Source organism: Ictalurus punctatus, chromosome 19 (assembly GCF_001660625.3).
Source record: "Ictalurus punctatus breed USDA103 chromosome 19, Coco_2.0, whole genome shotgun sequence".
In the NCBI taxonomy this organism is placed as follows: Eukaryota; Metazoa; Chordata; class Actinopteri; order Siluriformes; family Ictaluridae; genus Ictalurus; species Ictalurus punctatus.
Genome location: NC_030434.2, coordinates 22,208,938 through 22,232,319, shown reverse-complemented (window position 1 = coordinate 22,232,319; position 23,382 = coordinate 22,208,938). Strand labels below are relative to the sequence as shown.

Here is a 23,382-nt window from a genome sequence, read left to right as displayed (position 1 = left end):
GATTTTCGCCTGAATCAGCATTTAAATGGAAACATTTTTTAAAATCATCATTGCTTTCTGCACTTTCATCTTCTAAAAGTTATCATTACTACTTAAGAGCCACTACCACCTTAAAGGGTTTCAACCAGAAGTAGCACTATTCGAGTGACTTCTGCAAACACACATTTTATAATAGAATAGCCTAAGGCCTTAAAGCCAAAACAAAACAAAAAAAATATTAAAAACAACCAGCCATAACGCTCATAAAGCTTAAATCAAGTAAAAGAAACGCATACAGTGGGGGAAATAAGTATTGAACGCGTCAACATTTTTTCCAGTAAATATATTTCCAATGAAGCTATTCACATGAAATTTTCACCAGACATCAGCATTAACTCGAGAAATCCAAATATTAAAGTCCATAGATGAAGTTATGTGATGGAAAAAATGTTGACGCATTCAATACTTATTTCCCCCACTGTATGTAAATTGAGTTCAAACCCACCTCTCCTCCCTTTGTTTTAGTATGCTACAGTGTGCATTTGGATATCATCACTCCTTTTTGAGGTTACATATAATTTCATATCAACATAGTAATCCTTGTGGCTCGATCAATATATTTCTGCTTGGTTTACGTGAAATAAAGATTTGTTACTTGTTTACTCAGGATGAATAAACCTTTTTGTGTGGCGGACTGGGAAAATCCACAGCAACTAACAATGCTTTTCAACATCTGAGAAAAACAAGTTGCTATTTCGAGAAAACATCTTTTGTTATTGATTTGTCAGCTAGCCAAGTTAGGTAATGGCAGTGGCTTTCTGGTCGCACTTCGTACGACGCACAGAGTGAGTGTTCCTGAGCAGTGCACGCTCATTATTTTGATCATTATTTTGAGGTTTCTTTTGAAAAACTGAACAAGCTTGTCTTTATGGCTTGAGTGTTTTGTCTGTAAATGTTTTGAATTGGGATGTTTTCATGCTTTTCCACAGCCTCTTAACTCACCACACTAAACACACTGTGGTCTGAATAAAATTATACCCGTCTCCTGTGCAAGTAAAGTCATGCTTTATGTCATTTTCGTTCATATTGCGTAATTTAGGAAGATTGAATGTCACTCTGTTTATCTATGTTAGCAACAATTGTTTACAGTTTAATTTAGCACCAAAATTGACAGAATTTGTTTGGATGCACAACATTGCATGATCAAATTTTTTTTTGTGACTATAACAACGGTTACAGGGACTGTTCCTTTATTATTATTATTATTATTATTATTATTATTATTATTATATTTCAACAGTCCACGACTGCTGAAAAATAGCTTTAGTTAGCTTTAGGAGCTAACAAGCAGTTGAAAACATTTCCATGCTAAATACTACTCTTCCCATGAAACCATTGCAATTGCAACCGGAAACCGGAACAACTTTCTCATTGGTTCTCACCTCTGATTTTTGCCTAACGACGGCTTCTGATTGGCTGATTTTCCTTGGCTCAGCTGACACTGTTTGGGTGTAGAAGCGGAAAAATGGCCGCTGACACCGGGAGATACAGGACTGCAGTGTCCAAAAGCAAGGACCCTTCCAGTTTATTAATCTCTGTTATAAGGTAAAACACAGTGTTATATATTATATTTTATCCGAGGTCTTGTCTTTGTTTTTTTAAAAAGACGAACTCTCTAAAAAAGGTAAAACAGTGACCAAAACATTAGCATATCAGCTAGCTAGCTAGGCTTCGCTACGTCCAGTGCTAAGTATTTACTGCTGTATCTGTTTCAACAATTCAGCATTATAAATATTATAGTTTTATATATAAAAACATGGCAGTCAGAAAGTAAGAAATGATACAGCTAACACTGTTAAAACCTACTCGAGTACATTAGCAAGTTGTGTTTATTGACAATAGTCTGTAAATGATCAGCCAAGACATCACTTCTGTACGGTTTTCTTCTTTTAATTGCTTTTCTGGTGATGTTTTTATGTCCTGATATCGCCATTTTGCGCCAGTATGACTTGTCTTAAATGTTCAGGCTCATATTGACTCATATTATTCAACAGTGATGCTCAGACCTGCAGCAGAATTGTTAAAAAGAAATTTTAAATTGAAGAAACCCCTACAATACTGGTTCTTTAGTACACAGGTTGCTCTAAAGCCCTGTTCAGATGGGATTAGTTGTACATGGGGAAAGTGGCGATGGTTAAATTATTACCGTTGTATCTTAGGGAATTTAGTCTCTCCCGAATACACCATATCGTCGTAGAATGGGTCTCGTTCATCAGTCTTTTAATAAAAGCCAAAACTTACCAAAAAACTTCAGAACAAAAGTTTCAGACATGCTGGTTACTGGCAACGTTTACATGGACTTTTACATGACCTTATTCTGAACGTTTACATGACCTTATTCTGAATAAGACGTATAATATTCTGATTAATGTGTTTACGTGAGTCGCTTTTAGAATATTCCTTTCGTGTTACTGTTTTACATGTTATAGAACATAGATCGATTAACAGCACACGTCATTACGTCACCACGTCACGCCGTCCGACGTCCCTCCAGAATTTCACGTATCGACATACAGTTGGTCTTCGTTATGGAACCGTATACAGTTCTGGGTGTTTTTAATTTTATCAAAGCTTCAAGTGCGGTTAATTATTTGTCATGATTCACGTGGAAATAGACGACTGCTTGAAGCCGTGGGCTGCGTCCCAAACCGCGTACTTACCTACTATATAGTAGCTGAGATGCATGTATTTCTCCTGCTATATAGTAGGAAAGTATGCGGTTTGGGACGCAGCCGTGCTCTCTTGTTTGCCGTCAAACGGTTGAGCGCTGCCGTGTGTGATCGTGTCCTGTCGCAAAATGCGGTGAAAACTCCCACATGACGTTAATAGTGTGATTAAGGTGTGTACGTGTCTGTAACGCACGTCGATAATGCGACTAAAACAGGAATACTCCACACGTCTTAATTCCATTTGTGTTTACTTCGAGTGTGATTTTAGTCGGATTAAAGTCATCAATAATCGCTGTTTACATGCTAGTTTCTTAATCAGAGTATCGTCTTAATCAGGTTAATATCGGATTATTGTTGTCCGTGAAAACGTACGGATTGTTGTACTAGCGTGTGTATGTTGTAACATGCACAGCATCTTCCCAGCACAGCTCATTTGCATGTAGCGACGCCCACAGAACTCCATAAAAGGTCATGTGCACTGCCAGTTAGGAGCATGAAATGAACAATCAGGGTAAAGTCTTAAAGGCAGAAGTGGAAGTTATTTTGACTCACTTCTGTGCCAATAAAAATCTTTAATAATTGAGCGCTAATTCTTTTGTCAGCTGAGATATTTGTTTACGGTTTCCGGCTCTACGCAGACAGACCGGCCCGTCCTCCATTTATACACCACCATTTCTTTTATCATAACTGAATGATTAGTTTTATTAGTCTCAATTTATGGGTTTGTGTTATCCCGCTCTCTTTAAAAAAAAATATATATATATTCTATAATTAATGCCAATAATATAAAATGACTTTTTTTTAAAAAATTTTATTTATTTATTACAAAATGTTCTGCATGGCACCCTTAGTACACTAGGTAGTCCCTGACCTAGTGACCTAGCATGAGGATGTGTTTTTGCTTGAGATTTCAAAGCTCTTCTATACTGTAAGTCGCCTTGGGTACGAGTGTCCGCTAAACGCTGTACGTGTCATAAAAATAAGCAATTTGTGCTTATTTTAAAACTTTAAAGCAAATCTATCTTTGCTTTGTGTCGTGCAGGACTCTGTCGAGCAGCAACGATGTGCAGGACCGGGAGACAGAGAAGAGTCGTCTGGAGGACGCCTACGAGAAATGCGACCGTGATCTGGACCAGCTCATCGTCCAGCACTACACGGAGCTCACCACGGCCATCCGCACCTACCAGAGCATCACCGAGAGGATCACCAGCTCACGCAACAAGATTAAACAGGTCAAACACACACACACACACACACTCAGATAATCTACTGGGAGTGTACGCAGAACGGTGAGAGGAGAATGGAGAGACTGGTTCGAGCCGACAGAATAATCACTCTGTACAACCCTGCTGAGCACGCTCGAGGTGGACGAGCTACGACAGCATGAGAACGCGGCGGGTTTCTCTCCGGTGCGGCGGCGGGGGGGGGGGGGGGGGGGGATGGGGGGGGATTGGATAAAGTTCAGTGGTCACTGCTTTTCAGCTCAACATGGTTGTAAAGAGTGGTTATTTGCGTTCGCTTAAATGAGTTGTTTCAAAGGAAAAAAATGATATCAACAATTATATCATTTATATAGTAAATGATATATACAATGAGATATATGACATAACAGTATATACTTCTCTTACACTTTCTCTTCTTGACTGTAACACTGCTGCTGAAGCTCAGTTTTTCAGGGCTTCACATCTGTCTTCTCGTCAGCTGACACGAACATACTCTCTCACACACACACACACGCACACTACCTCTCTCTTCTCTAGAGAAATCAGACGAAAGCATCGGACCGAGTCTGTTCGCTGTTCACTGCCCGCTAACGAGCGTGATGAGAGCCGTCCTGGGAAAACACAATCCCTTCTTCATTCGTGATTTACAGATCGAGCTGACTTGCGGTACTCGTGAATGGTGTGTACGTGGAGGACGTTGTGTTCATAAATATGCAAAATATGCAAACGAGCACGAGCTGCTGTTTGAATTCCGACATTGTGAAAGTCGAGTAAACTCAGGACTCGTGTGTGTGTATATAGAACAGAGCACTTAGTGGTGTGTGTCAGCACTCAGACTGGAGGCTGCTGTCCAGTTAGTGCATACTTGTGCACATTTTATGTCTTCGTCAGGCTAGGACACTGCGCTAACCTTTTACGCGTTATGCGTAGGAGCGCTGCAACGACATCAGCGTTCACAGCGACGAGATGTTGCTGAGAAACATGCAAAAAGCGCAGTTTTTATTATTCTGACTCGTGAATCGGGAATGATTGACAGTCGGTACAGGGGCGTGGCCTGGGCGTTCGGGGGCTGTAGCTCTGAAGATTTTTGTCTTTAGTGGTTTAGCGGTTTGTCACTATGTAAGATGGCGGTGTTGTCAGTTTATATCTTCAGTGAATGGAGGTTAGACCGATCAAATGGGGTTTACAGGAAAATACATGGAAATATTACACTACAGTTTCTACCTTAGACGAGTGATTTGTGAAAGGACTCCAGCGTTTTTTTTTTCTTTTCACACACTCTCCACAAATCTCGCCCTTTGAATTTCTTTCACGCCATCAGCTCTCCAAACAAGACGTGTTTTCTTTATCCGTGCACAAGTATCGCTCCTCCGAACCAAATGCGTAACTCGGCGTCGAAGTTATTGGCTGATACTCGGAGCACTGATATTGTATCATAGTGGGATTCCTTCAAAATCATCAGAGAAAGTAGTAGCTACAGTACGTGTCTCATTTAGAACAGGACCTCCATGAGCTTAACATATCCTGGGCTTGTTAGAATGATGTCGCTCTGTTTTCCGCTCCCTCTCTCAGGTGAAGGAGAACCTGCTGTCATGTAAGATGCTGCTCCACTGTAAGCGGGACGAGTTGAGGAAGCTGTGGATCGAGGGCATCGAGCACAAACACGTCCTCGAGCTGCTGGACGAGATCGAGAACATCAAGCAGGTTCCTCAGAAACTGGAGGCCTGCATGGCGAGCAAACACTATCTGCATGCCACGGACATGCTGGTGAGTCTGTATGCGACACAAATATCATAACACCATACCAACGATATCTCAGGAACGTGTATCGTGGTGTAATTTATCACGATATCAATGCTACACCGATATATCGCCCAGGATCGGTCGTGAGTGACGTAATTTTGGATCCTGAACGTTTTCTGACGTTTCCAACGAGGCAGGAGAAGAACTGCAGGTACTCCTCGAAAGTCGTGACACCTTGATGTTTTTCATTTAGTCTCTCAGTGGGCGAGAACGTCAAAACCAAGGCTTTTTAGATTTCTAGCGCTGTTTCACACGGGCGTTCAGCAGCTATCAGTCGTCAGAACAGAACGAATGTCCTTATCAGAACAGTACTGATTTTGTGATAAAGAAGATATATATGAGAGATTTTTTACATGCACTTGAATGCAAAGAACATTAATTCATTCATTCATTGGAGCTTATCCTGGGAACATTAGACGGGCAGGATATTAACAGCTTGTCTCAGGGTTTTATTCCTCTCGTCCCACAGGAATTTGCCTATGGAAGTTCTTATGAAAGAACAGGACTTTTAAAAAAAAAATTAATCTATTGTCACGTTTAATGTTGCAGAACAAATTATTTACGTTACAATCACGCAAGTCCCTGCGAATGAGCCGTTACTATAGGAACGATGGCGTATCGGTATAAAGCGTTGGAGCTACTGTTGTGGAAAATTAAGCAGTGACCAATCAGAATCGAGAATTCAGCACTGCTGCGGTATAGTAAATACTTACAAGACGTAGTTTATTATATTTTGCCTTAATAGCTGCCACCAGATATCTTAAATATAGCCTGAGGAGTGTTTTGATCGTTTCATTAATAAATATTCTGCTTGAAAACCACCAAGACACTCTTCCAGACGTTTCTGCTTGATTGATTTTTGCCCGTTTTCTTGACATATCATTCAAAACCTCTGCCACATGTCATACTCTGCTGTCTTTTAATAACTGCCTTGGTTGATTGTTATAATACACATGAATCATTATAGAGTAATATTTATTAAACTGAGTAATATAAAATCATTTAAACTTGTAGCCCTGTGTAAAGTATCACGGTGTGTGTGTGTGTGTGTGCGCGCGTGTGCACGATGCTCCAGCTCAGAGGGAAAGTGGTACGTGTTCTGCCTCTCTGAATGAGTTTTGTAACAGAGTTGAGAATGTACACAGCGAGTCGGTACGGCCCGGCCTCTGTCGTCTCCCGTTATGAAACGGCCCTGGCAATAAAACAGACACACGAGGTTATTGTGTTAGTTTGTGCGTTGCAGTTAATCATCCGAGCTCGCAGCTAACGCATGCTCGTTTACATGCACACGTGCACTTGACCTGTGTAATGCTTCCTGTCTGCTTACGAGGGCCGACGTGCAGTTATGTCAGGATGTCTCTCCAGAGTGCTATCAGTCCACCATTAACCCCTCATCATAATATACAACCTTCCATTACTGCCAGGGAGATTTATTATTAACACAAACACACAGTAACCACAACGGAGAACCATAGACAAGGAGATAATGAGCGAGGGAGAAACACTGAGAGAATGAGAGACACAGAGAATGTGAACGAGAGACACTGTGATAATGAGAGAGGTACAGACAGACAGAATGTGAGCGAGAGACAGGAACACGGATAGTGTCTTAGAAACAGACAGTCAGAGCTGGAGAGAAAGACAGACAGGTAGAGAAAGTCAGATGGATTCACACAGACACAAAGGGAGACAGAGATAGATAGACAGGTAAGGAGAGAGAGATGAAGAGAGGTAGAGACAGACCAACAAATAGACGGAGTTGGGGATGGACAGAATGACGGATAAGGAGTGGGAGTGACATGCGGATGGTCAGAGACTCATGGATGGACAGAGCGACCCTGAGAGAGACACGCAGATGGACAGAGAGAACCTGAGAGAGACACGCAGATGGACAGAGAGAACCTGAGAGAGACACGCAGATGGACAGAGTGACCCTGAGAGAGACACGCAGATGGGCAGAGAGACCCTGAGAGAGACACGCAGATGGGCAGAGAGACACACGGATGGACAGAGAGACCCTGAGAGACATGCAGATGGGCAGAGAGACCCTGAGAGAGACACGCAGATGGGCAGAGAGACACATGGATGGACAGAGTGACCCTGAGAGAGACACGCAGATGGGCAGAGTGACCCTGAGAGAGACACGCAGATGGGCAGAGAGACCCAGAGAGAGACACGCAGATGGGCAGAGAGACCCTGAGAGAGACACGCAGATGTACAGAGAGACACACGGATGGACAGAGAGACCCTGAGAGACATGCAGATGGACAGAGAGACACACGGATGGACAGAGAGACCCTGAGAGAGACATGTAGATAGACAGAGAGACACACTGATGGACAGACACACACAGATGGACAGAGTGAGAGGTGAGGAGATACAGTGAGATGGAGAAGAGAGAGGGATTTGAGAAAGAGAGGAAATCCAGCAGCTTGTAGATTTGAGTCCTGCAGCAGAGCGAGAGGAGAGGAGAGTGGAGGTGAGGAGAGGTGAGAGGAGGGTAGGAGGGGTAAGGGGAGGTGTGGAGTGGAGGAGAGGTGAGGGGAGGATAGATGAGAGGAGGAGAGTGGAGGAGAGGTGAGGGGAGGAAATGGGAGGTGAGTGGAGGAGAGGAGTGGAGAGGTGAGTGGAGGTGAGTGGATGAGAGGTGAGTGGAGGAGGGAGGAGAGCGGAGAGGTTGGGGAGGAGTGGACGTGAGGAGAGTGGAGGTGAGGTGAGGTGAGTGGAGATGAGTTGAGGAGAGGTGAGAAGAGTGGAGGTGAGGAGAGGAGAGGTAAGGTGAGAAGAGTGGATGAGAGGTGAGTGGAGAGGAGAGTGGAGGAGAGGTGAGGTGAGTGGAGGAGAGGTGAGGTGAGTGGAGGAGAGGTGAGGTGAGTGGAGGAGAGGTGAGGTGAGTGGAGGAGAGGTGAGGTGAGTGGAGGAGAGGTGAGGTGAGTGGAGGAGAGGTGAGAAGAGTGGAGGAGAGGTGAGGAGAGTGGAGGTGAGGAGAGGTAAGGTGAGAAGAGTGGATGAGAGGTGAGTGGAGGAGAGGTGAGGTGAGTGGAGGAGAGGTGAGTGGAGAGGAGAGTGGAGGAGAGGTGAGTGGAGGAGAGGTGAGTGGAGGAGAGGTGAGTGGAGGAGAGGTGAGTGGAGGAGAGGTGAGTGGTGAGAAGAGTGGAGGTGAGGAGAGGAGAGGTAAGGTGAGAAGAGTGGATGAGAGGTGAGTGGAGAGGAGAGTGGAGGAGAGGTGAGGTGAGTGGAGGAGAGGTGAGGTGAGTGGAGGAGAGGTGAGGTGAGTGGAGGAGAGGTGAGAAGAGTGGAGGAGAGGTGAGTGGAGAGGAGAGTGGAGGAGAGGTGAGAAGAGTGGAGGAGAGGTGAGGAGAGTGGAGGTGAGGAGAGGTAAGGTGAGAAGAGTGGATGAGAGGTGAGTGGAGAGGTGAGGTGAGTGGAGGTGAGGTGAGGTGAGTGGAGAGTGGAGGAGAGGTGAGTGGAGGAGAGGTGAGTGGAGGAGAGGTGAGTGGAGGAGAGGTGAGTGGAGAGGAGAGTGGAGGAGAGGTGAGGTGAGGTGAGTGGAGGAGAGGTGAGGTGAGGTGAGTGGAGGAGAGGTGAGGTGAGGTGAGTGGAGGAGAGGTGAGGTGAGGTGAGTGGAGGAGAGGTGAGAAGAGTGGAGGAGAGGTGAGGTGAGTGGAGGAGAGGTGAGGAGAGGAGAGGTGAGTGGAGAGGAGAGTGGAGGAGAGGTGAGAAGAGTGGAGGAGAGGTGAGAAGAGTGGAGGTGAGGTGAGAAGAGTGGAGGAGAGGAGAGGTGAGGAGAGTGGAGGAGAGGTGAGGAGAGTGGAGGAGAGGTGAGGAGAGTGGAGGAGAGGTGAGGAGAGTGGAGGAGAGTGGAGGAGAGGTGAGAAGAGTGGAGGAGAGGTGAGGAGAGGTGAGGAGAGGTGAGGTGAGTGGAGGAGAGGTGAGGAGAGTGGAGGAGAGGTGAGAAGAGTGGAGGAGAGGTGAGGAGAGTGGAGGAGAGGTGAGGAGAGTGGAGGAGAGGTGAGGAGAGTGGAGGAGAGGTGAGGTAAGGTGAGAAGAGTGGATGAGAGGTGAGTGGAGAGGAGAGTGGAGGAGAGTTGAGAGGAGAGGTGAGATGAATGGAGGTGAGGGGAGGAGAGGTGAGGTGAATGGAGGTGAGGGGAGGAGAGGAGAGGTGAGATGAATGGAGGTGAGGGGAGGAGAGGAGAGGAGAGGTGAGATGAATGGAGGTGAGGGGAGGAGAGGAGAGGTGAGATGAATGGAGGTGAGGGGAGGAGAGGAGAGGTGAGATGAATGGAGGTGAGGGGAGGAGAGGTGAGGTGAATGGAGGTGAGGGGATGAGAGGAGAGGTGAGATGAATGGAGGGGAGGTGAGGTGAGGAGAGTAAGGAAATTAAGCTCAGTAACAGGATTTAAATGTACGTTCCTCTTCCTGACACTGAGAGCAGCAGGTGCATTGTGGAGCCTGAAGGGAATCGTCCCATTTACTGTTTTATCATCATCATATTCATAAACTAGTTTTTCCCCACAACTATGGCCTTGTACTCTTTTATAGATCATATAACAGTCACATCTCTTCTCATCTGATTATTGTGCTCTCTAACTGTCTACAGCCTTCCTAATATATCTCTTTGTTGTATGTAAATGTGCGAGTATTGGCTTTTATATAACTGCGCCGGTGCTGCTCTTCCATTAATCTCTATGAATCATATGGTTTGAGCACATAATTTCATTTCTATACATTTTTTTTTACGATACTCTTAAATATGCACTTAGAACATGAAGACTTCACTTTTCATTGGTTGGATAAATAAAGTGTCACGTGTGCAGCTGAATGAGGCGTCCAAGAAGTTTAGATTTATAAAAATATATATTTTATACTTATATTTACATGGCAAGATAATTTAATAATATTGAATCAACAATAAAATGGTATTCATTTACATACAGTTCTTATAAGAACGTATTTATTTTTCTCTAAACAGACCACAGACATCTTTTTGTCTTGTATGCAAGCACAGTATTTTATGTTTTACTCACCATGTGGCAGGTGTTATTGCTCGTTTATTTAGGAAATGTCAGATCTTTAAAATAATTCTACCTAGCAACCACCCCTAGCAAACACCTGGGATAACATAGAAACCTAATCTAATATGATTGTAACCACCTAGCAACAACCAACAGGGTTAGCATAGCAACCACTTAGAAGCACCCTAGCAACCAGCTGGGATGACAGCAGCACCCTAGCAACTTAGTTCAATATGATAGGAACCACCTAGCAACACCCAACTGGGTTAGCATAGCATGTTCCTTGAATCACCCTAGCAACTAACTGGGATAACATAGCACCCACCTAGCAGCAACCTAGTACAATATGATAGCAACCACCTAGCAACACCAAATTGGGTTAGCATAGCAACCACCTAGCAACACCCAACTGAATTAGCATAGCAACCACTTAGAATCACCCTAGCAACCAACTGGGATAACAGAGCAACCACCTAGCAACGCCCAACTGGCTTAGCATAGCAACCACCTAGCAACTCCTTGGCAACCATCTGGAATATCATAGCAACTAGCTAGCAACACCCTAGCAACCACCTGGAATATCGTAACATGAAATATCAAAGCTTTAAAATAGTTCTACATCAGCCGTTTGTTTGAATTGAACACATTCCCTGATTTATTTCTTTTTGCCCTTAGTAGTGAATTCAGCGTGGTGTGTGTGTGTGTGCGTGCAGGTGTCGGCGGTGAAGTCTCTGGAGGGGCCTCTGCTGCAGGTGGAGGGTCTGAGTGACCTGCGGCTGGAGCTGCACAGCAAGAAGCTCAACATTCATCTGGTGCTGATCGATGAGCTGCACCGCCACCTCTACATCAAGTCCACCAGCCGCGTGGGCCAGCGGGGCAAGGACAAAGGACGGCTCGGAGGGTGAGCCTGGGCGCTCGCTCTCTCTCTCTCACACACACACACACATTCTTTTATATACACACACAAACTCTTACTTACATACACACACACTCTTTTATATATACACACACACACACACATTCTTTTATATACACACATGATGAAAGTGTCAGGAAAAAGGACCGCTTTTGCTTTACACCAGGTGCCATGTAAGTTGTGCAAGATTATTCTTATTTTTCCTTTGATGTAGACCAGACCTGTAATACTGTAGTATACGCTGATTGACGAGTGCTGTCTTGGCTTCTCAATCATTTCTGTTTATTTATTTATTATTTACATTGCAATATGATAATTTCCTCATTTGCATTAGAAATTGCTTTAGTGGACTTGTTTTTTTTTTTTTTGTCGTGAGGAAATGCCGTGCGTAATTAACAGTAAAGTGACTGGCAGTCGTCACTCGGTTATCTTCACGTGTGCGCTAAGCTTATTACGGAAATCAGACAGAAACGGCATGTTCGTAATGGGATTGTTTCGTGGGGGGGGGGATAAAAAATTAAAACAGTGCAGATGGGTCTGGAGATTATGTCTAATCTGTAACAGAAATGTCGGTGTTATTAAATGCAGTCATTTAGGAGAATAATAAATCATTTGGTGGTTATTGTGGCGTAATCGGGCTGTGACGAGGAATAACGGCTCACGCTTACGGCGTGTTTAAACACGTGCTCGTGTGTGAAATTGCACTGTTGTGCGGCTTACTGAAGCGCAGAGTTTCACAGAAACATGGAGTGTATTTATCTGTCCTCTTGTAAAAAGTAGGATTTGTTGAGCCAATAGGGTTCTTTAACATTCTAACAACTGGGTTAGAATATGAACCACCTAGCAGTGCCCTAGCAACCAACTGGGTTAGCGTGGCATCCACCTAGAATCACCCTAGCAACCACTGGGTTAACATGAGAACCACCTAGCAACACCCTAGCAACCTAGTCCAATATGATAGCAACCATCTAGCAACACCAACTGGGTTAGCATAGCAACCGCCTAGAATCATCCTAGCATCCAGTTGAAATATGATAGCAACCACCTAGCAACAAACAACTTGCTTAGCATAACATCCACCTAGCAACTCTTTAAAAACCACCTGGAATATCATACCGGCCATCTACGAACATGCTAACAATGACCTAGCAAAAAGCTGGCTTAGTATAGCAACCACCTGAAATATCATTGTAACCACTTAGCAGCACCCTAGCAACCAACCGGAAAAGGATAATTATTCATATTGGATAATGAATATCATAGCAATATTTGAGCATTTAAAATGTTTTAAACACTGAGGTTAAAAATTCATCTTTACATATTATAAACTTTTAGTCTTTTAACCTTCACACGCTTAACCTTTACACTCTTCAAGCTTTTAACATTTGTTGAACTATTTTAGCATCACCATTCGTCCGTGAGCTTCACCCTTCACATGCGTTATTGTAGTCGTACACACTGTATATTCAACTACAGTAATGAAAACGTGGAAAAGACTCTGTGGTTTGAAACGCGTTCATGTTTTTTTTTATTAATATTTTGTCCATAGACTAATGATTTCTCAACCATTTGATCCCTCCGTGTAGCTGTATTTAATTTAATTTAATTTAATTTTACGACTCGACCCCAGTCCGCAGCTAAACCCTGACCACTTTCTATTTTTACGCGGTTTTAGCGTTAATCCGTGTCGACCCGAGACTAGCTCCTGCCCTCTGCCTGTTTCCGTACATCGTGCTGTTCAGCGCAAACACGGATAACTGATGCACAGGCGAGCGGAGGAGTATGAGAGGAATCATAATGCACCATTTTTTCTTCTTCTTCTTCTTCCAGCAGCAGCAGCCTCCTCACAGCAGTCGCCTGGAGATTACACACCCGCGTGTCGGCCAGCAGTTCCACACCGCCATCCTGCAATGCTAATTCCTTTGTGTTCGTTAAGTCTCCATGGTGTAGCGCATTAAGCTAATGCAGGTTGGCGACCCTGCTGTGCGTGTGGTGCTGTGCCGCGCTTTTTTTTTCTTCTTTTTTTTCCTCTTTTTTTTTTTTGATCTCAGGAGCGCGGCGGTGTGTTTAGTCCGTGTTTACGGCCCTGCAATTACAGCTCGAGGCTTTCATGAGACAAAGTGATTTATTAGTCAGGGTCGTAAAGCAGCATCAGCTGGGCTTGTGTGTTTTCTGCCCTTTCAAAAACGTGTCGTGGAAGTGGAGTTTCTCTGGAACAAACCCCCCCCCCCCCCCCCCAAAAAAAAAACCCCTCGACGTCTGTCCTTTTATATCCGTCCATATGTGTGAGGTGGGACGTGACAGTATTTGTATTGTATTCATTATTAAAAACCACTCGGTTTCTGTTAGTTACCGAGTTTAGTATTCGCATGGAGACGAGTCAACATCTAGAACTCTTGGTCGTGTTCCTCAAACCGTTCCTGAACAATTTTTGCAGTGTGGCAGGGCGCGTTAACCTGGTGAAAGAGATCAGGTGCTTCGGTGAACCTTGGGAGAGCATGAGCCTCTCCGGTTCACCGGTTGTCCTCCTTGGACCACTTTTGGTAGGTACTGACCACTGCATGTCGGGAACACCCCACAAGACCTGGAGTTTTGGAGACGCTCCGACCCAGTCGTCTAGCCATCACAATCTGGCTCTTGTTAACGTCTCTCAGATCCTTACGCTTGCCCATTTTTCCTGCTTCCAACACGTCAACTTCGAGACCTGACTCCACTTTCTGCCTAATAAATATACCCCACCCCTCGACAGGTGCCGGTGTAACGAGATAATCAATGTTGTTCACGTCACCTGTCAGTGGTTTTAAAGTTCTGGCTGATTATTGTATAACAAAGTGCAAGACTTTGGACTTTAGGCAGGCATTTTATTCCTCGTTAATAGTCTCTTTTGACAATGACGTTAGAGGACTTCCGCCCGTATATGTATCTGTACGTGTGTATGTACTTCCGCACTGGGCGGCTGTGGATCAGGTGGTAGAGCGGGTTGTCCACTAATCGTGGGGTTGGAGGTTCGATTCCCGGCCCACGTGACTCCACATACCGAAGTGTCCTTGGGCAAGACACTGAACCCCGATGGCAAGTTAGCGCCTTGCATGGCAGCTCTGCTATTATCGGTGAGAGTGTGTGTGTATGTGTGTGTGAGAATGGGTGAATGCGAACCACTGTAAAGCACTTTGTAACCGCTAAGCTTACATAAAAATCTCGATATAAGTGCAGACCATTTACCATTACTTCAGGAAAACGTAGGAACGTGCTAACTAACAAAACGAAACACGAAAGGTAAAGTTCTGAATATTAATGTTTTGTGTATTTACGTTTTACTGACGTTAATGATCGTTTCCACTTTACCATTTTAACGTGGTAAACTTTAACGTGTAACTGCCTTGGATGGGGAAAGTAGACTAGCTAGCAGCAGCAAGAAAAATATGCATCGCTCTCGGCCCGTGTCACCGCGAGTTTACTAACCATCCATCCATCCATCCATCCGTCTTCTACCGCTTACTCCTTTCAGAGTGAGTTGACTAACCAGTGTTTGCTTTTTATATTAAAGTATAATCTCACAGCGTTAACCATGAATACGTCGCCGACTTTTATCTAACAATACACACTCTGATGCTGATATCAGCAATATGGAAACACGATCGGAAGAAGAGTTCGTGGTCTCTATTACAGTAAATTGCTCAAGAATAAGGACTTGAAGACTTTTCGTTTGCAGAAGAGAAGCCTAACCGTTATCCTAACTCCTCCGCTAATGTCATCTGGGCGGGGACAGGACAAAAATGCTTACCTGTATAATCAAACAGGTACTGCTCAGTGAAGAATTTGTATCCTTTATCATGTTTAGAACGTGACCGTACGCCGCTTGGAGTTAGAACGGACGTCATGTGAAAAGGGTCCATATCGTAGAGGGTATGATTTACTCTGGTTTAAAACTCAGATTTCCTGCTGAACATCACGAACTGAGCTGAAGCGAAGCAGCGCGGTCATATTTCAGAACGTTAATCCTATAAATTCGACGAACCTCTCCAGCTCAGCCACACAGGAGCACGTGCGTTGCTGCTTCAGGACGTCGGTGATGGCGTGTGACAGGTTTAATAAAGGCATCAGAGTAACAGAGTTTATGGCATGCGAGTGAGCGTTGTCACCATGCGGTAATGCTCTGGTCTAAGTCTAAATCTGATAACGGAGCTCGCCAAAGGTATTACATCGCTCGGAATCTCTTTAGTGTTTCAGTTCATTTACTTGACGAGCTCAGCGCTTCGTTTTGACACGCTGACAGCCAGACATCTCTCTTTATGCTTCTTTAACGTACAAGTGAAAATGTTTTGTGTTCCGGATTCTGATTGGTCCGAATCGAAATCCAACATTTCCTGTTGTTTTCTTTTCGCAAGCCTTGTTAAGATCCTTGAGATGGACTTATAAGGGTAAACCTGCCGCCTGTTCTACATTGCTATACTCGCTTTTCCCTAATTTTTCCTTTCCTTACCTTTTCTTTTCTTTTCTTTCTTTTTCTCAGGTCTGCGCCAAAGGACTCGTCCGTTTTGGAAGTCAGCAGCCTGACTCCACGGAAACTCACCGAGACGTCCCAGTTCAGCACTCCTTCAGCATCCAGCAGTAAGAAAATTACATCAACGAAAACCTAGAAATAAAGAAGGGAAGAAAAAACACACTCTTAGCAGCCATAATAATACATTCATCCCTTCACACACTTCAGGGTCTTAAAGCACTCAGACAGATGGGGCTTGTTTTATAGAAGTGACGGCTTATATACGATGCAGCTTTTTTTTTCTTCCTCCTTTATCGTTTACTGTACTGTGTATATATCTCCAGACCTGTTAACATTAACAGAATATCTTTAGTTTTTTATTTTATGGAAAATAAGTATTTAAAAAAAAAAAAAAGTATTTAAAATAGGGCTGGAACTAACGAGTATTTTCATAATCGATTAATCGGCGAATAATTTTTTTTCAATTAAATGATCAGTCAGATTGAAGGGGGCGGGGCAAACTTCCAGTACCCTTTTTTTGTGTATTAAAAATAAAATGCACAAACAGTGTTACAAATATAAACATTCTTTTATATAAAACTTGTCAAATGAAAAAACCTGGCACAACTGTTTGTGCCGCACTGTTATTACTGACCTGTTGCCGATTAACCTAATTAGTTGCAAAATGTTCCTCCAGCTGTTTTACAAACACTTACTTTTCCAGCCTTTTGTTGCCCCTGTCCCAACTTTTTTGAGACATGTTGCAACCATCAAATTCAAAATTACCTTTTTTTTTTTTCCTTAAAATGGTACATTTCTTCAATTTAAACATTTGATATGTTTTCTATGTTCTACTGTGAATAACATACAGGTTTATGAGACTTTTATTTTATCTCTTTTTTTTTTTTACATTCTACACAGCGTCCCAACTTTTGTTGTATGATCAAATTCAATTTTTTTTTTCCCTGTGTTTAGATGTTTGAAAAAAAAAAAAAAAAAATATTCGTTGTAAAAAAAAAAAAGGTCATTTTTTCCTGTAGGTTTTTAGATAAAAATATTACATAATTCTTTTTTTTTTTTTTTTTTTTTTTTTTTTTTAAATCAAAACTCCCTAGATATTTTGTTAAAAAAATTACAATTATTTTAAATTAAACCTGTAAAAGTAATTAGATTTCTGATTAAAAAAAACATTTAAATATTTACAAACGATATTAAATTCTTGATTTTTTTTTTTGTTTGTTTCGTAATCAACTATAATCTCCCAAGAAGTTTTCAGATTTGTAACAAAAAAATGATTTCAAGGTATTGTTATTTTGTAATCGGGATTCTCCTGGATCAAAACAAACAAACAAACGAAACCCATCTGTATTATAATAAAATATCTATTATATAATAATATCATGCCACAAAAAAAATTCACCCTGAATTTCGTCTTTCACTCCTGTCATGACATGAAAAAACAAATTCCCATTTCACGCCTGTAATTGTGAGTATCAGGCCTTAAAGATACGCACCTTACTACGTAAGCGTGGAAACCTATTTACAGACGTAAAATGTCACGTTAGCATGCATGTGGCGTCTCCTCCCCTTTCCACGTGTATAATGCCGATACAGTCATATTGTGTTCCAGTAACAGCTGTAACGAGTGTGGAGCACTCGAGCACTGCTCTGGGGGTTATTAAGCAGCATGAACTGTCGACACAGTGGGGGGGTGAAGGCCTCGTTAGCCCTGTGTGGGCTCGCCTCCTCAGGGGAACCCCGCTGCTTTTATCAGCTCCGCCGTCCGCTTCTCCCTCATCTGCTGTCCCAGAGCTGTTATTTCAGACATGGCCACCATTATAACAATGCTCATTTCACTGAGTTATTAACTAATTCCCTTCTTCACACACAAGCTGTCTTCTGGAGCCCTCGGGGGGTTGACTGCAGTAATCCGTCATGACGTCATGATAAATGAACGTTTATCTCATTCATTAGCTTTGTTTAAATAGAGCTTTACTTCGAAACGAGAGCGTTTTATTTCTGTGCTTTCACGGCAAGCGTAAGTATATAAAATACAAAAGCGTTACACGATGAGATTTATCCATTTATTTTCTTTAACGTCGGTCCCTAGAAAACACGCCAATCCACGTACAGACTGTGGGGTGGGGGAAACGTGCGCTCGTGTAAAAATCAAAACCGATAAACTGATGTAACGTGTTTAAATTCTACAATTAGAACAGCGAGCCGTCCCCCGTCATAAATGACGACGTGAACGATGCTTAAGTAACGTCTTTTACTCTAATAACGTGCTGAGTGTAGAGTGTAGAGTGGAGCTTATTATAATAAAAATGCGGACTAACTTCGGATGTTTAACAAACACGCGAGTGCGACGCTTGTTGACGTTGGTGTCCACAAACTTTTGACCATATAGTTTACGTCCGACCTGGCTAACATTACGTATTTATTTTAGTAATTGGTGAGAATTACTGATGCCTCTGAAAAACTTACTTTGCTATTAATGGATATTAGCTAGCTCTTACTAATAACAACCAAACTATTCGAGTAAATGATCTTAAACTATTCGCAGGGTTCTTCTCCTTCACTTTCCCTTAACCATGGCTGAACGCTTAACCGTCCTCTAACCTGAACTGCCTTCGTTTAGCCGCAAAATTGTTGTTTTTAGAAGCAGATTAATTTAAAAAACAAAATTTAAAACCTCATTTAGCTAAACACCGTCCTCAATAGCTAGCGTTAAATGTGTTGGTCGACTTTCTCCTTGATACATCTGTTCATCTTGTTTAACCCGTTCATGTATAAATTGTTTATAAGCATGTACAGACAATGTAAACTGCACAACATATGACTTTTACAGTTACAGTTATGGCGTTTGGCAGACGCTCTTATCTATGCCAGAGTGGCACATGAGGTTGTACTTTGTCTTAACATCACTTCTGTTAAAAATAAACGGATTGTCTAAGGGTCTGTTTACACCTGGTCGCTTGATGCATTTTCTCTGATGGGATAGCGATCTGATTTGTTCAAACGGTTCCATTTACACTTGAGCACATAATGCGTTTCAGCTAAACGGACATGAAGCCGATCTTCTACGATGCAGATACACGTTTCCGCTGGACTGAAACGCCAGCCATTGTTATTTTTCTCTGTTTGGGTTTGCGAATGCAGGCGAAAAGAAAACGAAAACGCACTTAGCACTTATTATGTGCGGCATTTTCGCTGCCGGAAGTACTAAACTTTAAAACCCAGCGAGATACCTGGATGAAAGCTCGTCCAGAGTCAACACTGGTGGGGAAATATAGTCCTGGCTTCTTTTACCGAACAAGACTGGCTGTCCAAACAAGTTTCCGAACGGAGCGCCGGACCTTCGATTATCATCGTGTCGGCCTGCGAAGCAATTTAACGAGCAGGCGCACTCCTCTCCGTTTGGGAGGAGAAAAGCGCTGACGTATGTTTTATTTCAACAACCAGGTGTGTTTAGACTTGTCCGGTTTCGTCTGGAACGTGTCCCAGTCCACCTCCTGATGTGGTTTGAGCGATCGGATGTAAATCCGTCTCGAATGCGTTTCGGAAAGCATTTACACCTGGTCTTTTCACAACGGGATAGCTATCCGATCAGAGAAAACGCATGAAGTGACCAGGCGTAAACAGACCCAATGTGCAGAAATACCATGAGTAATAAAAGGATAATATATTACACTTGAAATAATAATAATGATGTTAATAATAATAATAATAATTTTAAAAAGATAAATAAACCTTCCAATCTCCAAAAATGTTTAACATTCGGTGCTAAAATATTTGCCAAAGATTAGGACTGTTGTATGATGCAAGAAGGTTAAAAAGAAAACAACTCCAAATAAACAAAATAAGGTGCTCAGTGGAGTCGGCCCCCCCCCCAAAAAAATAAATTATTTTGTTGTATTCTGTAGAAGGTTATTAAAGACTGACAACAACAAATGGTTTAAAGAGCTACAGAAGTTTGTTAAATTACAGTGATCCTCTGAACTGATTTGAAGGTGATCTTATACGTGAGCTTTAAACGGACTGTCCATATGCATGAAAGGGTTAAAAACATATTTAGGTTTGTATTCCAGCTGTTAAGCTAGGAAATGATGAATGGAGTCACAGTGTCACAGTGCATCATGGGATAGAGGTGACATTTCCGTTTAACAGAGCCCTCACAAATATGCACAAGTATCAAGAAATGCGCAATAATCAAACTTGTTCTATAAGACTTACGTTCAGCATGATTCATAAAACAATGACGCGTTCGTGTAGGTTAGGATTTCCGGATTAAAAAATGTTAATAATTAAAAAGAAAGAAAAATGGTGCCTAAATACAGTGAATAAAAGTTTCAAAAATAACTAAGGATTAAGAATTTTTATTTTTAAGAAGGTTCTCTCTCTCTCTCTCTCTCTCTCTCTCTCTCTCTCTCTCTCTCTCTCTCTCTCTCTCTCTCTCTCCGTCCCTGTAACTCCTGTTGCTGTCCATCAATTGATTACATTTCCTCTTTTTAATTGCCTCTTCTTTTTTTCTTTCTTTTTTTTTTAAAAATAATAAAATTTGCTAAAGCACACCCAGGGCCAAAGTAATTCTTGCGCTAACTGCACTTTATCCTAGCGCTGAATGAAAAGCTTGCAATTACTGAGGCTGGCAGTGCTTCAGGTGTAATCGAATGGTGCCAGTAAAAGAAAAGTGCTTTCTCTCAGTGCCGAGGGGGTTCTTCCTTTTGTCACCCACTGTTCTGTCTAATGGCCTCGATGCTCCTCATTTTTTTAAGGTGATAATTGCAGTAATTATTGTGCAAACTACAGTCGACAAAGTTCATCAAATTGCCATAAACATTTAGAGTGGATTGAGGGGAAATTAGCAGGCGCGGGGAATAAAAATTAGAACGGTGATGTGGTGACGGGAAGAGCGTGAAAGACGATGGATCTGGCTTGGAATCAGGTCTGGAGAGCGATTGGTTATTAGTGCTGTAAGGATAGATGATTAAATAATGAATCAAATTTGCGTATAGTGCTGTGCATCGTGCTGAACGTTTAACCCTCCTAATATTTTGGGGGGGGGGGAAGTTACATGCATTATGTTATGGGTTAAAAACGACTTCCACAGTTTAATTACACACAAAAACAGCATAAAACAGTAACCCTTGACGTTATATGCAAATATTTGCATATAAGGTCAAGTTTCCTAAATGAGGAAAGTAAAAAAAATTCAAAGAGGAAAAAGAGAGAATCAGTATTTCAGACATCTGAAATGTGGGTCAAATTGATCCATCACATAATAGGAGGGTTCAAGTACGTGATAGCTTGGCATCAGTGGTGCCAAAAGTTACTATTTAATACAGGTGTGGTTAATTATTTGATTAATTACTGCGTGCGTCTCTCTGTGTGTAGTTCGAGATTTGCAGGATGATCTAGACACGGACCCAGAGGAGAACAGCGCCGAGTTTATGGGGATCCTGATCAAAGCTTTGGCCAAACTCAAGAAGATCCCAGAGACCATTAACGCCATCATGGAGCGCCTGGAGCCAGAACTCAAGCAGATCCTTAAAAGATCCACCACCCAGATCGCAGACCACGCCTACCAGAGAGGAGAGAGCCTGGCACAGGACAACCAGCCAAGGTAACACAGTGAAGCGCACATATGCTGGCATAAGCCTGGGTAAAGAATTAACAGAAATCAGAACCAGTGGCTCAGCCATAACCTCGAACCATTACCTTCGAGTCTTTAGTACGATCATCCTCCCACACAGACCACAGGGTGAGCGCCCCCTGCTGGCCTCAATAATACCACTTCCAGCAGCAACCTTAGTTTCCCCAGGAGGTCTCCCATCCAGCTATTGACCAGACTCATCCCTGCTTAGCATCAGTGGGAAACCAAGCACTGCAGGAAGATATGGCTTTAGTATATCAGGCACCATCCATGTAACGTCTTAATTAAAGATCGTCAGACTTTGACCTGTTTTCGAATTAGCTAACTCAAATTTGAGCTGATTACAACAATGCAGAAACCAGGTTTGACACAATGGGCACCAGAACAGCAATTTTGGACTTGGTGTCTTGGTTTGAACAAGTTGCCGTAGAGCGTTGCGTGTATTCTGGCCTGCTAGCTAGCTAGCTGGAATATTAAAAGTATTTATTTCAAAAAGGAGTCCTTCTCTACATCGTACATTATTCCCCAGTCAGGTTAACAATGATCAATTAATACGGTTGCTCTCGATTTTAGTTTTTTTTTCCCCCTAATTTGTTCATCCGTATAAATATATATGAAAGACAAATGTTTTGCTGTACTCTTCTCCCAAGTGTTTGTGTTTCTGTCTATTTGGGTATCCATTTTTTCCCCCCTCCGTCTCCTCCACACCGTCTTTCCTGTTAGGCCTTGTGGGATCGATGGTAGCCTTTCTCACATCTTATTCATAACTCCCTCATTTAGACAAATGGTGTAATCCATAAAACTACCCCAGCCTGCATTTCCTTAAGTATCGCGAGTAGCAGAGAGAAACAAAAGCAGTGGAAAGAGAAGGGAGATAATGATGGCACTTAAGAGAGCACTTACCCAGGGCAGAAATGAACTCGGCTCTCTCAAACCGTTATTATCCTGCTTTTCTCTGCATTCTGACACTCTCGCTCGACTCCTGTGGTCCATTACACCGAGCGCGAAATAACTGAAAACTCTTTTAGTTGGATATTGCGCTCTGTTTCTTTATTGCTGTGGGAACGTAAAGGGTTTTGGGTCTTGAATCTCATACCACTACGTGTGCTCGTTGGGTGTTTTGTCCAACCCCCCCCCCCCCCCCCCAAACAAGTACTAGACGTCCCCATAAGCGTAATGAACATGGAGTAAAACTTTAAAAGACTTTTTGTTGGTTCTCAATAGTTTTTTTTATTTTTATTATTTTTTTTTATAAAGAAATATCTTATTTCTGTACAGCCAAAAATCCCTAAAGCTCAAAAATATTGAGTTTCTCCTGAACATTATTGGGAAAAGTTACTTTAGGATAGAACAGGGGTGGAAAAAAGTGAAGAGAAATTGTACGTAAGTAAAAGGATGTGTACTGTGGTAAAAAAAAAAAAAAAAAAAGAAAGAAAGAAAAAAAAAGACCTAGGAAGGCAAAAATGTACTTGAAATATAGCTGCAAGCAGCGACTAGCGGGTCCAAGCACCAATGGTGCGGCAACGTCGGTTGCTCGACTTCCTAACATGGTATCAGTAAAGATCACCCATTATT

At 42.6% G+C, this 23,382-nt stretch overlaps 1 protein-coding gene across 1 annotated transcript in view; it reads left to right on the top strand.

Annotated features, from left to right (window-relative positions):
- The first annotated feature begins 1,477 nt into the window (after positions 1-1,477).
- Positions 1,478-23,382, top strand: part of exoc4 (exocyst complex component 4) — a 160,597-nt gene continuing 138,692 nt past the window's right edge. Inside the window, exons 1-6 of the mRNA XM_017494424.3 lie at positions 1,478-1,584; positions 3,751-3,940; positions 5,504-5,698; positions 11,466-11,653; positions 16,182-16,279; positions 21,549-21,777. Of these exons, the coding sequence (XP_017349913.1) occupies positions 1,505-1,584; positions 3,751-3,940; positions 5,504-5,698; positions 11,466-11,653; positions 16,182-16,279; positions 21,549-21,777 (980 nt within the window). The 5' untranslated portion in view covers positions 1,478-1,504. The remainder of the gene's footprint in view (positions 1,585-3,750; positions 3,941-5,503; positions 5,699-11,465; positions 11,654-16,181; positions 16,280-21,548; positions 21,778-23,382) is intronic.